Raw genomic sequence first — 13,453 nt, 5'->3', positions numbered from 1 at the left:
TGTGGGTAGGCTGTGCATGTGCTGTGGGACGCATGTGGAGGTCAGAGGACAACTTGAGATGTCACCTCCCTCTTGCCACCTCTTGTGGGGTCCTTGGGATTGAAGCCAGGCTCTTGAGGCTTGCTGACAAGAGTTTCTACCTGCCAAACCACCTTGCTGGTTCTTTGTTCTTTCTATGTTCCTTATTACTCTTTGCCCATGGGCCTGTTGGCATCTCTCAGCCTTAGCAAAGACACATGGTGACAGCCAGCTCCATGTCCATCGCTGAACCTGAGAACTAAATTTGCTCATTAGGGTTATGGTTTAGGCCTATTTGGTTATTTTGGATTTATAACCTGTTAAGTGTCATTAAAACCTCCATAAGTGGAGAGATGGCTTAGCGGGTAAGAGCATTTGCCCATGCAAACAAGGACCTGAGTTCAGATCTCAGCATCTTGCTGAAAGCCAGGTATGATCTCTAACTCCAGCACTGTGGTGGGCAGACAGGAAGATCAGCAGGGCTTGCTGCCTGCCAGCCTGGCTTTAGGTTCAGTGAGAGACCTGGTCTCGAGGGAATAGGGCAGAGAAAGTAGGACTCCTGATGTCCTCTTAGGCCTCTGCATGAACACAGGCTCACAACATAGATATGTGTGTACATGCATGCATGTGCACACACACATACACACACACACACACACACACACACGTACATCCTCAGTAAACCAGGATGAAGAGCACTCCCTCGTCTCCCCAGTACTCAGAAGGCCGGAGCATCTTGAACTCCAGGTGATCGGGCTACAGAGTGAGATTCATCTATCTTAGAGAACAAGCAAGCAAGCAAATAAGTACAGTTTTATTAACTCACAGGTTTCCCTTCAGGCATAACCAGGGGTCCTTTCTATTGTCCCATGATGTCCTAAGAGGCATGCATATCTTCCTCCAGGTCACGTCTCTGGGACTTCTGTCTACAGAGAGAAAGAGGACATGTACGACGAAATCATCGAGTTGAAGAAGGTAGGGTCCGCTCTGCTCCTTTCTGACTGGCAGTGATAGCCTTTCTCTAATGTGATGGAAAGTTGGTGTCATGTTGGGAATTGTCAGGCATTCAGAGTCCATGCCCTGGTACCTTATTGTCGGAGCTGGCCATCCCGGCTGAGGGGAAAGCCTGGTCAGGTACAGAAGAGTGGTGGTCTTGCCAGACATGATTGGTACATGCTGATCACCCCAGCACTGAGGAAATAGAGGCAGGGGGAGTGGAGAGTTCAAGGCCCACTGGGCAACATAGTAAATTTATGGGAGGCATGAGACCCTGCGTCCAAAACGCAAACAAGCCAGCTATGTGGTAGCGAAGGACCCACTGAAGAGGACTGCTGCCTTTGGAGGGTTCCCACTCAGCCTCCCTTGGAGACAACTAAGCAGATGCAGAGAGCCAGCAATGAATCACTGTTACAGGTGATACCTGGGAGCCATATTTTGGAGGGCTTAGAAATAGACCTCTGGGAAAATGACCTTGACTGTTCAAACTCATCCTTGTAAGTTTTTGGGAGATCTGCTTGAGGGGGTTGGAGACACAGTAGTAGACAGTTTTCTAGAATGTATATGGTCCTGTGTTCCATCATAGAACAGCTTAGTACTGTGTAGAATTAGTCTCCCAGTGAGGGCCTGGAGACATGGCTCAGTGGTAGAGCCCCTGCCTAGAACCTCCCAGTGAGGGGCTGGGGTGTGGCTCAGCAGTAGAGCCCCTGCCTAGAGTCTCTCAGTGAAGGGTTTGGGGGTGTGGCTCAGTGGTGCTGGGAATTGAACTCAGGACCTCTGGAAGACTAGCCAGTGCTCTTAACCACCTAGCCATCTTTCCAGCTCACATGACGTGCGGGGCTTTAAAAACCTCTTTTAAAGCCAAGTGTGTTCACACTGGGCTTATGGGCTTCGGCAAAGAAAACCCACACTAAGGCTGGGTTTTCTTTGATTAAACTTCCCTTTCCATGGGACACTGAGACCATGCAGGCTCCGTGACTGATCCCCACAGGACTTGGCGCGAGGCTGTGTGTGGCTGTGATGTTCCTGCAGAGGGTTCCAAGCACAGTGAGCAAAGGGAGATGGTGAGGCCCAGTGTGAACACAAGAAAAACATCAGACAAATCCCGGTGGGGAGGCTTTAGTACCTTAGACCCATTCTGGTCAAGAAAGACAAGGGAAGACTGAGCAACTGTCCCAGTAAAGCAGCAAGAGAGACAAAATAAAACCCAAGGCGGTTCCCTGGAGTTGATCCCCTAAACACGAACATTATTAGGGAAAAACTAGTACAATCCAGACAAACTATGATGGTTTTATTAGTAGCCAATGTTGTTTCTTAGTTTTTATAATGTGGTAAAACAAGACATTAGGAATGAGAAATCGATAAATGAAAGTACTGTCATCTCTGAAAATTTTCTGTAAATCTAAAATTAATATAAAACAAAATGTTAATTTAAAAAGTATAATATAACAAATCAGTTGTATTTAAAAAAAAAGCCAAGTGTGACTATAATCCCACCAGTTGGAAAGCTGAGGCAGGAGGCTTGCTGCCAGATCTAGGCTGCCCTGGACTGCAGAGTAAGGTGGGAAAGGAGAGCGCCTCCCTACTCAGGGCTCCACTGTGCACAGACCCTCCTTAGGGTTTTCTTTTCAGTTGGTTAGTTGGGGTTTGGTTTTTTGGTTTTTTTTTTTACATTTATTTATTTTGTGTGTACATAAAGGTCAGAGGACAACTTGAGGGAGATGGTTCTCTCATTCGTGTGTGTGTGTGTGTGTGTGTGTGTGTGTGTGTGTGTGTGTCCTGGGGATTGAACTCACATCATCAGGCCTGGTGGCAAACCCCTTTACCCGCTGAGCCATCTCGACAACCACCCTCCTCCTCTCTAGTCCTTACATATGCAGAAAAGTGATGTGGATCTGATGAGAACAAAACTTCGACGCTTAGAAGAGGAGAACAGCAGAAAGGATCGGCAGATAGAACAGCTTCTGGATCCAGGTCGAGTAAGTCCCAGGGCCCAAGGAGGCGGCCTGGGGCCGTGGGAAGCAGAGGGAGGAAGAGCCACTATGGGCTTTACCAGGCTCCATCTCCTTCTGCTTCTGGCAGGGCCCAGACTTCGTGCGAACCTTGGCAGAGAAGAAGCCTGACACGGGCTGGGTGAGTGGAGCCTCCTGCTCCATGGAGAGCCTTCATGGAACTGTGGGAAGGGCAGGGGCTCAGAACTTTCTAGAACTGTGTGCATAGAGCCATAGGGATCACAAGGGAGTATTTCAGGGGGCAGTAGGTTTAGCAGAGGCTAAAAAATAGGTAAACCAAATGTCAAGCAGTCAATAGTGAAGCCTAGGAGCAAGAGTGTATGGAATGCTGGTTTCAATTACAGAACAGGGCTAGGGAGGGAACACAAGTTTAATAATAAGTAAATAAATACATGTAGTCACTTGTGAGTTCAAGACCAGCCTCTGCCACAGCCTGGGCTACATGAGACCCTGTCTCAGAATACCAAAACAAACAAAACCAAAAACAACAACGGCACCAAAAACCCTAATACGCAAAAAGACAATCTCAGTGTACAACTTGGGACTTGGGGATTACATCCAAACTACAGTTCTATTTTAAAATGGGGGTGAGAAGCCAGACAGTGGTGGCATACGCCTTTAATCCCAGCACTTGGGAGGTAGAGGCAGGCGGATTTCTGAGTTCAAGGCCAGCCTGGTCTATGGAGTGAGTTCCAGGACAGCCAGGGCTATACAGAGAAACCCTGTCTCAAAAAAAAAAAAAAAATGGGGGTGAGACAGGAGTATGGAATATGTCATTACCACCCCATAAGTCAAGGAAGTGCAAGGAATACAATAACAAAGGGTTAATGGGCTTGTTGGTATGGAGACAGGTATAGCAAAGCCTTAAGACTAAAAGGAGACTATGTCTCCTGAGAAGGGAGACATAGGTTACATCCGTCAGGAGTATGCAGAATATCTGTGGTGATCGTTAAAGATTTTTCAGATGTAAGATCTGTAAAGTAGGACCAGCAAGACTGGTGTAGGTGCGTGTGCGAGTTCGCATGTGGGTACATGCATGTGTATGCGGGCTCCCGCAGTATGTGCATGTGCTCAGTGTGTGTGTGTGTTTGCTTGTGTGATGCCTGAGTGCTCCAGTCTCCACCTCCCCTGGGCTGAGATTATAGGCATTCAGTGACATAGCTGGGTCTTATGTGGGTGCCATAGATCCAAATTGAGGTTCTCATGCTTGTGCAACAAGCACTTGAGCTGCTGACACATCTCCAGCCCCCTGCCCTCAATTGCAAAAGCAAGAAAGTGAGATTTATCCCACTCTGGCTCTTCCCTGCTGCTTCTCTTGGCTCACATACGGCACGGATGGTGGTTATAGCTGACTTGGCTTCTCATCTCACTAGTACTATATACTGGCAGGAAAGGAAATTATTTTAAGTTACTCTGAGTAAAACCTTACACCACAAAGCAACAAGATTAGCAAGGTTGGTGCAGACCAGATTTGGCAAGACCCAGGTAAAAGCAGGAGCGCTCAGAACCTACTCACCATAGGTTAATGCTGGCAAGCCCTGCCCAGCAAGATCCACGCAAAGCAACAGCATCTGGTCTGTCACACTGCTCTTGATAGCCTCGCTCTCCTGTCCACCTGACCAGGGACAATTGTAGAGCTGCCCGGGTCAGCAATTTGCAAAACCATTCAAAGTGGTTCATAGCAACCTCAAAATATTTTTCTTAACTGAAAAGTGGCATTTTTATATTTATCTATTTATTGGGAGGGGGTACTCTCCTTCCACCCTGTGGATTCCAAGGAGCTGCCGCCATCTTGCTGTCCTGGTCATGTGTTCAGCACTGCTCAGTGAGGAACAGGTTGTGGGGGGCGCTCATTCATCACTGAGGTGTGCTAAGGAAGAAAGGAGGGGTGTATGTGGGAGAATCCTGACTCAGAGAAGCTCAGAGATTGTAGGGTCACCCAGGATGGGATTCTTGAGTATCCTGAGGACCAGGAAGGCTGAGTCCTGAGTTGGAGACAGTGCTAAGGTGGTGGCCCTCTGCTAACAGGTCATCACTGGGCTCAAGCAAAGGATCTTCAGGCTGGAGCAGCAATGCAAGGAGAAGGACAACACTATCAAGTACGACTCGAGGGGGCTGCTGGGAGGTCTACTGGGAGCTGGGCTAGCATCTCCTCTCCCATCTCCATCTGCCATCACCACCATTGGCTTTGTTCTGCTTTCTTCCATATCTCTGTTCCAACCTAAAACTATGAGAAATGTTGCTCTTCCCTGCCCTGTATGTCATGGTCAATGAAGGGGGTGGGGGCAGCAAGCAGTCTACTCCTAGTACCTCCACTACTGAGCCATGCCCCCAGCCCCTCACTGGGGGACTCTAGGCAGGGGCTCTACCACTGAGCCACACCCCAGCCCCTCACTGGGGGATTCCAAGCAGGGGCTTTACCACTGAGCCATACCTCAGTCCTGTTTTCTCTCTTTATTTTGAGACAGCATCTCCTTTATTGACCAGGCAGACAGGCCTCGAGCCAGTGTGATAGGACAGCTTCTTGAGGCTCAGCTTTCTCTTTAGTTTGAATTCCCTCCACGTTTCAATAGGAGTCAGCATCTCTCTTTAATGTTTTTACTCCTGCCCTCACCCCATCAGTTTGCAGGTCACCCTCAATGTCCAATGTGAATATTCTGGGTCTGGATTCCAAGGCACCTCAGTAGTCACTGTGCTTGCACATGGCACACACACATCTGACACATATGTGTGCGCACGCACACACACACACACGGCTTTGCTGCTGCTTTCTGGTCTCACTAGGGTAAGGGATAATCTTAGATAGAGTTGGTTTCAGGAAAACTAACGCAGCCTTCTGCACCTGCGAACCCGGTTCCTATGGCATTGCCACCCTTAACTTGTTTCTTGATGAAATTTGGCAGCATCAATCTGAGTCTGTGCCAATTTCCTGTTTGGTACCCTGAGCTTCACTTTCTCCTGTGCCTTTTATCTGAAATCTGTAACACATTAAGGACAAGGTGACAGTGCTGATGGCAGGGAAGCAAAGGGCTTGCTTTATTTTTCTTTGTCTTATTTCGGTCTTATTTCGAGAGAGTGTTGTGCTATATAGCCCTGGTGAGCTGAGTGAGCAGCCCTTCTGCACCAGCATTCTGAATGCTGGGATCACATTCCTGTGTCACCCCACCTGGCACTCCAACTCTTCTTTATAAAGCTGGCTGCTCTGCTCTAAAGGAGGTCCTTTGGTACCATCCGCCCAGTCTTCAGGGCAGCCTTTCTTACAGAAAAACCATCTGTCCATGGTCTGTGGCCTCCCTCACTAGAGGAGTGGCTGCTGCCACTCAGAAGGACCCTGTCTGGTGCGATCGATCTTCCAGACATGATTTCCTGTGGTCTAAGGTCAATGCCTGGCTCTCTTTCCCATTGCCTTCCCCTCCCTGACTTCTGGGAGTCCCTCCTCCTCTGCCTGCCCCCAGAGATGCTGGTTCCACCGTGCTAACTCTGAACTTGGGTTTCCAGCAAACTGCAGACGGACATGAAGACCACCAACCTGGAAGAGATGCGCATTGCCATGGAAACATACTACGAAGAGGTGTGTGCACCTGGAGCATGTGGCCGGGGAGGAGACTGGTGCTGGGGCCCTGAAACCTGCCCCTGTGCATGCTCTCAGGTTCAGTGCAGCCCTCATGCACAGGTTTCAGCGGCATGGCCACAGTGTAGGTTTCTCTCCCTGCACAAAGCCAGAACTGTGAAGCTGACTGTAGATCCTGGGAAAGCTGTCTTCCCCTTCTGTCATGTTTCTGACACCTTCTCTTTGGATCCTCACAGATCCATCGTCTGCAGACCCTTCTGGCAAGTTCTGAAGCCACAGGAAAGAAGTATGACCTCATGTGGGGGCCTGTCTCGTGTGTCTTTGTGGCCACTCTGAAAAGCTGGTGGTCCTTACCTGCCACTGTCTGGCTCTCCTTCTTTGGGGGAGCTGTGCAATGCTAATTATGGGCAGTGCTGGGGATGTTACTGATAGGTTATTTCTCCACCGGCGAAATGAACCAATTCAAGCCAGACTAGAATATATTAAAGGCAGGTTTATTGAGAAGCTCTTAGGTCAGGCGGGTTCACTGGCCCCAAGAAAGGTCAGGGAAGTCACTATGGGGGGAGAGAGGGTTAGGGAAGGGGAAGACAGAGAGATGGGGTGCGCTTGCAGAAAAGAGGAGAAGAGAGAGAGGGAGAAGCAGAATGTCTGGATTCTATAGCAGAATGTCTGGGGGAAGGGCAGCCCAGCCCCTGGACTGGAAAGTTCAGGGTTCAGAGCAGGTAACTCCAGGTAGAGACTAAAGGATGCTGGGAGAACGTGGAGGCCAGGTCTGCTTTGATATGTAAAATATGCACCTCAGTCCCTTGTCCCAGAGTCCAGAAACCAAACAGTTAAATCCACATGCACATATTTGCGTGTGTGTGAACACGTGTACACATCTGGAGACCAGCAGATCAACACTGTCTTCTTCTGTTGATGCCTCTTCCCCCTGATTTTCTGAAACAGAGTCTCTCCCTGAACCTGGAGCCCCTGGTATCCTCCTGTCGGTGTCTCCCAGTGCTTATATATATCATATATTTCATTTATAAAAGACCTGTCCATAACACAGGCCTCTGTAAACTCCCAGCACCAGCTGTGGCTGTCCCTTTTACCCTTGGCCTGCAGTCACTCCAGACAGTAGTTGGAAAACATTCTCTCAAAGAACCAGATAGGGCTGAGGAGGTAGCCAGGTATGGCTGCACGGGTCTGGGCAGGGCGGGGCATCTTGGGGGCGGGGCAGAGGATTATACAGTAGAAAGATCCATAAGACTTGTTGTCTGCCAGCTTAGCTCCAGGATCAGTGAGAGACCCTGTCTCCAGGGAGTAAAGTGGTAGAACGGGATGCGTGGCATCCTCTTCCAACCCTGGAACCGGCTCTGTAAATACCCTGTGATGTTCCAGGGATATGAAATTATTCAGTGCTGACCATGGTTCCTGGGCCAATGGATTCAGGCTGAGGCTCCTGTGTTTGTCAGGATAAGCAATAGTGGTTCTCTAACGCAGAGGCCGACAGAGCGGCCTTACGCACACTAGGGGGGCGCTTGGTATCCTGCTTAGGACCACTTTTTAAATAAAATGATTGATTTCTTCATTTTTCATTCCAGTATCAGCCCCCCTTCTCCTACGACCCCCTTAAGCATATCCACCCCCATTCCCTTCCTCATCTCCTCACAGGCTTCGCCTCCCCTCCCCCATCACATCAAGTCACTGCAGGACTAGGTGCATCCTCTCCCACCAAAGCCAAACAAGATAGCCCAGTCAGGGGATCCACAGACAGGCAGGCAACAGGTTCAGGGACAGCCCCCACTCCAGTTGTTGAGGGGACCCACATGAAGACCAAGCTGCACATCTGTTACATATGTGCAGGGGACCTAGATCCAGCCTGGGCTCACTCTTTGGTTGGTAGTTCAGGCTCTGGTGGCCCCTAAGCGTCCAGGTTAATTGTAGGACCACTTTTATTGTAGTGCCTTATCTATTTATGTGTGTATTTAAATAAATACGTGGTGCTCCTGGGAAAGGAACCTAGGGCCTCCTGAATGCTAGGCAAAAATTCTACCAACTGAGCTACGTCCCCAACCCATTCCAAGGCCATATTACACACCAGAGCAAAATAAAATAGAGATGGGTCTGGTAACACCCATACCAATCCAACATTCAAAAAGTGGGGCAGGGGGATCCCGAATTCCAGGACCACCTGGGATACATGTGGAGAACAAGTTTCAGAAGTGAGGGCACTGGAGATGTTGACAGTTGGTAGAGCACTTGCCTGCCATTCAGAAAAACCTGAATTCTGTCCCAAGGTTGCATAAACTGGTCATGGTGATGCGCACCTACAATCCCAGCATTCAGGAGACAGGCCAAAGGATCAGAGGCTCAGGGTCATTCTCTGCTACATAGTGAGTTCAAGGCTAAGCTTAGATGTTTCACATATCTAAAATAATAAATATTTATTTTATTATATCTATATAAAAATAGAGGGAAATAAAAGTGGGATTGCTTCTGTCTCTGGAGTTAGACTAATTTCACCACTCTGGGGATGAAGGTTAGTTTCCCCTCTGATTGTTAATGCTCGTGTATATGAGCCACTCTGACCTCAGAACCTGGAATGAGCCATGTTTCTAGGTGAGATGCTGCTGAGTCCGTCTGGAAGCATGCTTCTCAGCCTGTCACTTGCTTACCCCCACCCAGGCCCATAGTGGAGAAGAAGCTGGGTGTGAAGAGGCAGAAGAAGATGAGCAGTGCCCTGCTGAACTTAACCCGGAGTGTGCAGGAGCTGACGGAGGAGAACCAGAGCTTGAAGGAGGACCTGGACCGAATGCTCAGCAATTCCCCCACCATCTCCAAAATAAAGGGTATCTGCTGCGGGGCGGGCCACTCGGGCCACTCCCAGAGGGAGGCGTGAGGAGGCAGGCCATGCTCCCTGGTGAAAAAAAGGGGGGAGCCCTGTTCAAAGATGGATACCTAGGTCACAAGCCTCACAGCAGACATATCCCCTTGCCTGTGAAAAAGGATTGTCAGTTAGTGGATGCGCCACAGTGGTCTAGGGAGAGTCCACGTAGCCTGGAAACACTAGGAGAGCTGCCAGCTTTGGGTCTCTTGCTTTGTTTTGCAGTACCGGGGATGGAGCCCTGGGTCTAATGTGAACTAGGGAAGTGCTTTACTGCTGGGATGTAGCCCAGCCCCTAGGACCCAGGGCTGTTGGTCTGAACTATGGAGGGGATGGAGTTGACATAGGGAGGAGGAGGAGAGACAGTGGCTGAGATCTGAGGCAGGTGCAGGCCATGCTGGAGAACTGGATGTGCTTATCCCTGGCAGGTAGACTTAGGTGAAGGCAGCCTGCAAGATGGGCATTGACGAAGGGCAGAGCTAAGCCTTAAACCTGGGGGCATTTAGGAAGTTGGATGAGTACCAGCTGGACATGGTCAGTAGTAGCAGAGATACAGGGTGAGAGCCAGGCCCTGAGGGTATCCGGTGTAGAGAGTGAGGTTAGAGTTTGGAGTTTAGCAAAGTGAAGATCATCGGGCTGGGGATGTAGCTCACTTGGGAGAGTGCTTGCCTAGCATGCATGGAGCCCTGAGTTCAAGCCCCATTACTACATGACCCTGGCATGATAGTGCATGCGTCTCAGTACACAGGAAGTAGAGACAGAAAGATAAGAAGTTCAGGGACCTGCTCTTTATATAGTAAGCTCGAAGCTGGCCTGGCCTACATGAGATGATAAACCCTCAGGGGGCAAGCACATTGGGGTCTATGGCTTGTCTGCCAGCCTGGAGAGGCTGTGAGTCCATGCCTGAGAGGAGCTATCCCATGGACACTGCCTTGTAAACCCCATTGCCCTTAGGTTACGTAGACTGGAGCAAGCCCCGGCTGCTGAGACGCATCGCAGAGCTGGAGAAGGTAAGTCCAAGTCTAATGTCTGATCACTCAGGGTCTACCCAGGCCAGGAAGCAGCTTCTATCCGGTTCACTGAGAGGCAGAGCTGCAGTGTGAGATAAGTCACTCAACACATACGTAGGGGTGCTCTGCAGACCTTACCAAGTACACACGGGAGAGAATACACTCCTTGCAGGTCTGGGCAAGATGCAAGACTGTGTCATGAACAGCCCTCATTTTATAGAGGGCCAGGCCCAAGAACCCATTACTGGGCTTCTTGTAGCAACAAGTGGACATGTGTGACCATGAAGTGCCTGTGGTCTAGCCTGGTGTGTGCATCTGCAAAGCCTGGACTTTTATGTAATATTCAGACTCTTAGCAATCTCTTCATCTACACTGCTGACCAGGAAACCTGGGAGGCAAGCTAGTATTTCCTCATCCTCCACCCCCACACCAATCCCACAGAGGTGTCTGATTCTGGGAAACTTGTCCATCCAGTTAAGATCTTGAGATTGTATGACAGGGATGTAACCTAGAGATACATCTCCTACCTAGACTGTAGGTAAGGGGAAGACCATGGCTCAGTGGTAGAGCACCTGCCTAGAATCCCCCAGTGAGAGGCTGGGGTGTGATTCAGTGGTAGAGCACCTGCCTAGAATCCCCCAGTGAGGGCCTGGGGTGTGGCTCAGCACCAGAGTACCTTCCTAGAATGAATCTGCTGTTGAAGGACTGGGTGTGTGACTTGGTACAGGGGCTTGCCTAGGATGGGTTGTATCTCAAGTATTGAAAGAAAAAGTTGTGAACCAGAGTTCCCCAGTTGTTTGGCAAAGCTGTGCAAAGCCCAAGAGAGAATGTTTTAAGTACAGTCACATACTGCCAAATTAGAAAGCAAAAGAAGTTTCTGTGTTATGGAAATACTTTATACATAAAGCATGCTGGGAAATTCAGAAAACCCAGGTACATCCTGAGACCCATTAGGCAAGGCCTGGGGAGACAGGAGTTACTTTCAGACAGAATTGGATTGGCTGAAGGCCCATCACCAGGGTTGGAGCTCTCCCACACTCCGATGTCTGTGTTCTCCTTGCCTCCCCGGTAGCCTTTGTGGTAGTGCAGGTAGCTCTGACTCACGTCCTGCCTCTGGGCCTGGCCAGCACTTTCCCACTTTGGGTTTTGGCTGCTAGGAAGGGTACCTTTGCAGAGCAGCGGCCCTGCCGACTCAGCCCCACAGTGAAGCTTCTCCTATACACCAAAGATGGGCTGCCCCTGAGCCTCACAGACAGAGGTAGTGTTAACAAGCGCTTCCATTGCCTCCAGAAAGTGAGTGCCTCAGAAAGCCCAAAGCAGTCTACTTCAGAGGTGGTCAAGCCGAACCCCCTGGTCCGCTCCCCATCCAACATCTCAGTGCAGAAGCCGCTGAAAGAGGACCAGTCCAAAGAGGACCAACCCAAAGTGGATCTGTCTGAGGACCAAGAGCGTCTCCAAGGAACTGTGAAGAGCCTGAAAGAGGAGCTAAGCGCACTGCAGGAGCAGCTGCTGGAGAAAGAGTAAGTGCTTGGACCTGCACCATCTAGGGCTGAAGTGCTGGGCCTGTGGGAGTTAGTAACATCTACATCACAGGTAGGGAAGAACTTGCCTGTTGTCTCAGCACTTGGAGGGGTCTGGGCAGGAAGATCACAAGTTCAAGGTCAGCCTGTGTGTCTTAGTTACTTTTAAATTGTGATAAAGCCATGACCAAGGCTGCCAGCCCTGCCCACCCTGAAACCTGTTGCAGATGAAGGGCATCAGGCCCACTGGTTGAGAATGCAGGCCTTGTGTCCTGCCCTTCCCCCTCAGCCCTTCTCCCAAATGCCTTCCACCCCACCCCACCCCAGCCATCCCCCTCCTGCCCTGCCCTGGCTCTGTCCATTTGAGAGCTGGTTGGGAGACGCAGGGCCTCAGACTCTGCCCACTCATGAGCTGGCGAGGGTTGCTAAGCTGGTCCCACTTGGGAGCTAACTGGCAAGGAGGGCCTCAGCCCTGACTACCTGGGAGCTGACTGGGGATGCAAGGGCCTCAGGTCCTACCCACAACCGAGCTAGCTAGGGTTGCAGTGTTTGCAGCTCAGCCAGAGAGGTTAGGAATGGAGGACCCAAGGCCCCACCCACTGGGAAGTGAGGTAGAGAAGCAGATCCTCACCAGGTCTGGCAAGCACCAGTATTCCCAGCACTTGGAAGGCTGAGGCAGGAAGATCTCAAGTTTCAGTTAAGCCTGGCTACATAGAGAAACTCAAAAACCTAAGATCTGGCTGGGTGGTGGTGGCACACACCTTTAATCCCAGCACTTGAGAGGCAGAGGCAGGCAGATTTCTGAGTTCGAGGCCAGCCTGGTCTACAGAGTGTGTTCCAGGACAGCCAGAGCTATACAGAGAAACCTTGTCTCGAAAAGAACCAAAAGGAAAAAAAAAAAAAAAAAGATCCGGGGATGTAATTCAGTGGTACAGTACTTGCCAAGTATGTGGGCTGTAATCCAATGGTACAGTTCTCGCCTAGCATGTGGCCGTCATTCAGCAATACAGTACTTGCAATAGCATGTGGGTACCTTAAATTCAAGCCCTAGAAATATGGGAGAGGGGAAGGCAAAAAAATGTAAAAGTTCAGAGCTGCCAGACCCTCCTAACTGTGTCCCTGGTTGCCCCAGCCTACTTTTATGTGCATCACTTAGAGTTGTTGATGGGTTCCTTGTAAAAATTAGCATTTCATGGAAAGATTTTTAAGTGATGATGGTGGGCCTGAGAGATGGATCATGATGTAAAGGCACCTGCCACCAAGTCTGATGGCCTGCCTGAGATCCTGGGACCACATGGTGGGAGGAGAGAGCCAGCTCAGCCCCACAAGGTTTACTCTGATGTGCACATACACAGTTTATATAAAAACAACTTAAATTACACTGGACATTCTGAAGTAGGTAGCATTTGCATTTTCTTTCACTTTGTCATCAATGCAAAATAAGACACAAAAAAAAG

At 49.9% G+C, this 13,453-nt stretch overlaps 1 protein-coding gene and 1 long non-coding RNA gene across 18 annotated transcripts in view; one reads left to right on the top strand and one right to left on the bottom strand.

Annotated features, from left to right (window-relative positions):
* Positions 1-13,453, top strand: part of Iqce (IQ motif containing E) — a 38,639-nt gene that overhangs the window by 9,331 nt on the left and 15,855 nt on the right. For 11 of the 17 annotated variants that reach the window (XM_031338536.1, XM_031338534.1, XM_031338533.1 and 8 more), the window contains 9 exons: positions 923-993; positions 2,880-2,993; positions 3,097-3,147; positions 5,055-5,125; positions 6,525-6,597; positions 6,834-6,883; positions 9,268-9,431; positions 10,421-10,476; positions 11,767-11,996. In XM_031338536.1, coding sequence (XP_031194396.1) covers positions 923-993; positions 2,880-2,993; positions 3,097-3,147; positions 5,055-5,125; positions 6,525-6,597; positions 6,834-6,883; positions 9,268-9,431; positions 10,421-10,476; positions 11,767-11,996 — 880 coding nt within the window. Of the gene's footprint in view, positions 449-697; positions 825-922; positions 994-2,879; positions 2,994-3,096; positions 3,148-5,054; positions 5,126-6,524; positions 6,598-6,833; positions 6,884-9,267; positions 9,432-10,420; positions 10,477-11,766; positions 11,997-13,453 lie in introns of all 17 variants that reach the window. The other 6 variants (XM_031338543.1, XM_031338542.1, XM_031338547.1 and 3 more) reach the window with 6 other exon arrangements.
* LOC116068675 lies at positions 802-1,550 on the bottom strand. Its single transcript, XR_004109657.1, has 2 exons — positions 1,439-1,550; positions 802-1,209 (listed from the first exon to the last, which is right to left on the bottom strand). It is a non-coding gene; the product is annotated as an uncharacterized LOC116068675 (long non-coding RNA).

Source organism: Mastomys coucha, unplaced genomic scaffold, assembly GCF_008632895.1.
Source record: "Mastomys coucha isolate ucsf_1 unplaced genomic scaffold, UCSF_Mcou_1 pScaffold22, whole genome shotgun sequence".
Lineage (NCBI taxonomy): Eukaryota > Metazoa > Chordata > Mammalia > Rodentia > Muridae > Mastomys > Mastomys coucha.
The sequence above is the reverse complement of the archived record's forward strand: the minus strand, read 5'-3'. Positions and strand labels throughout refer to the sequence as shown.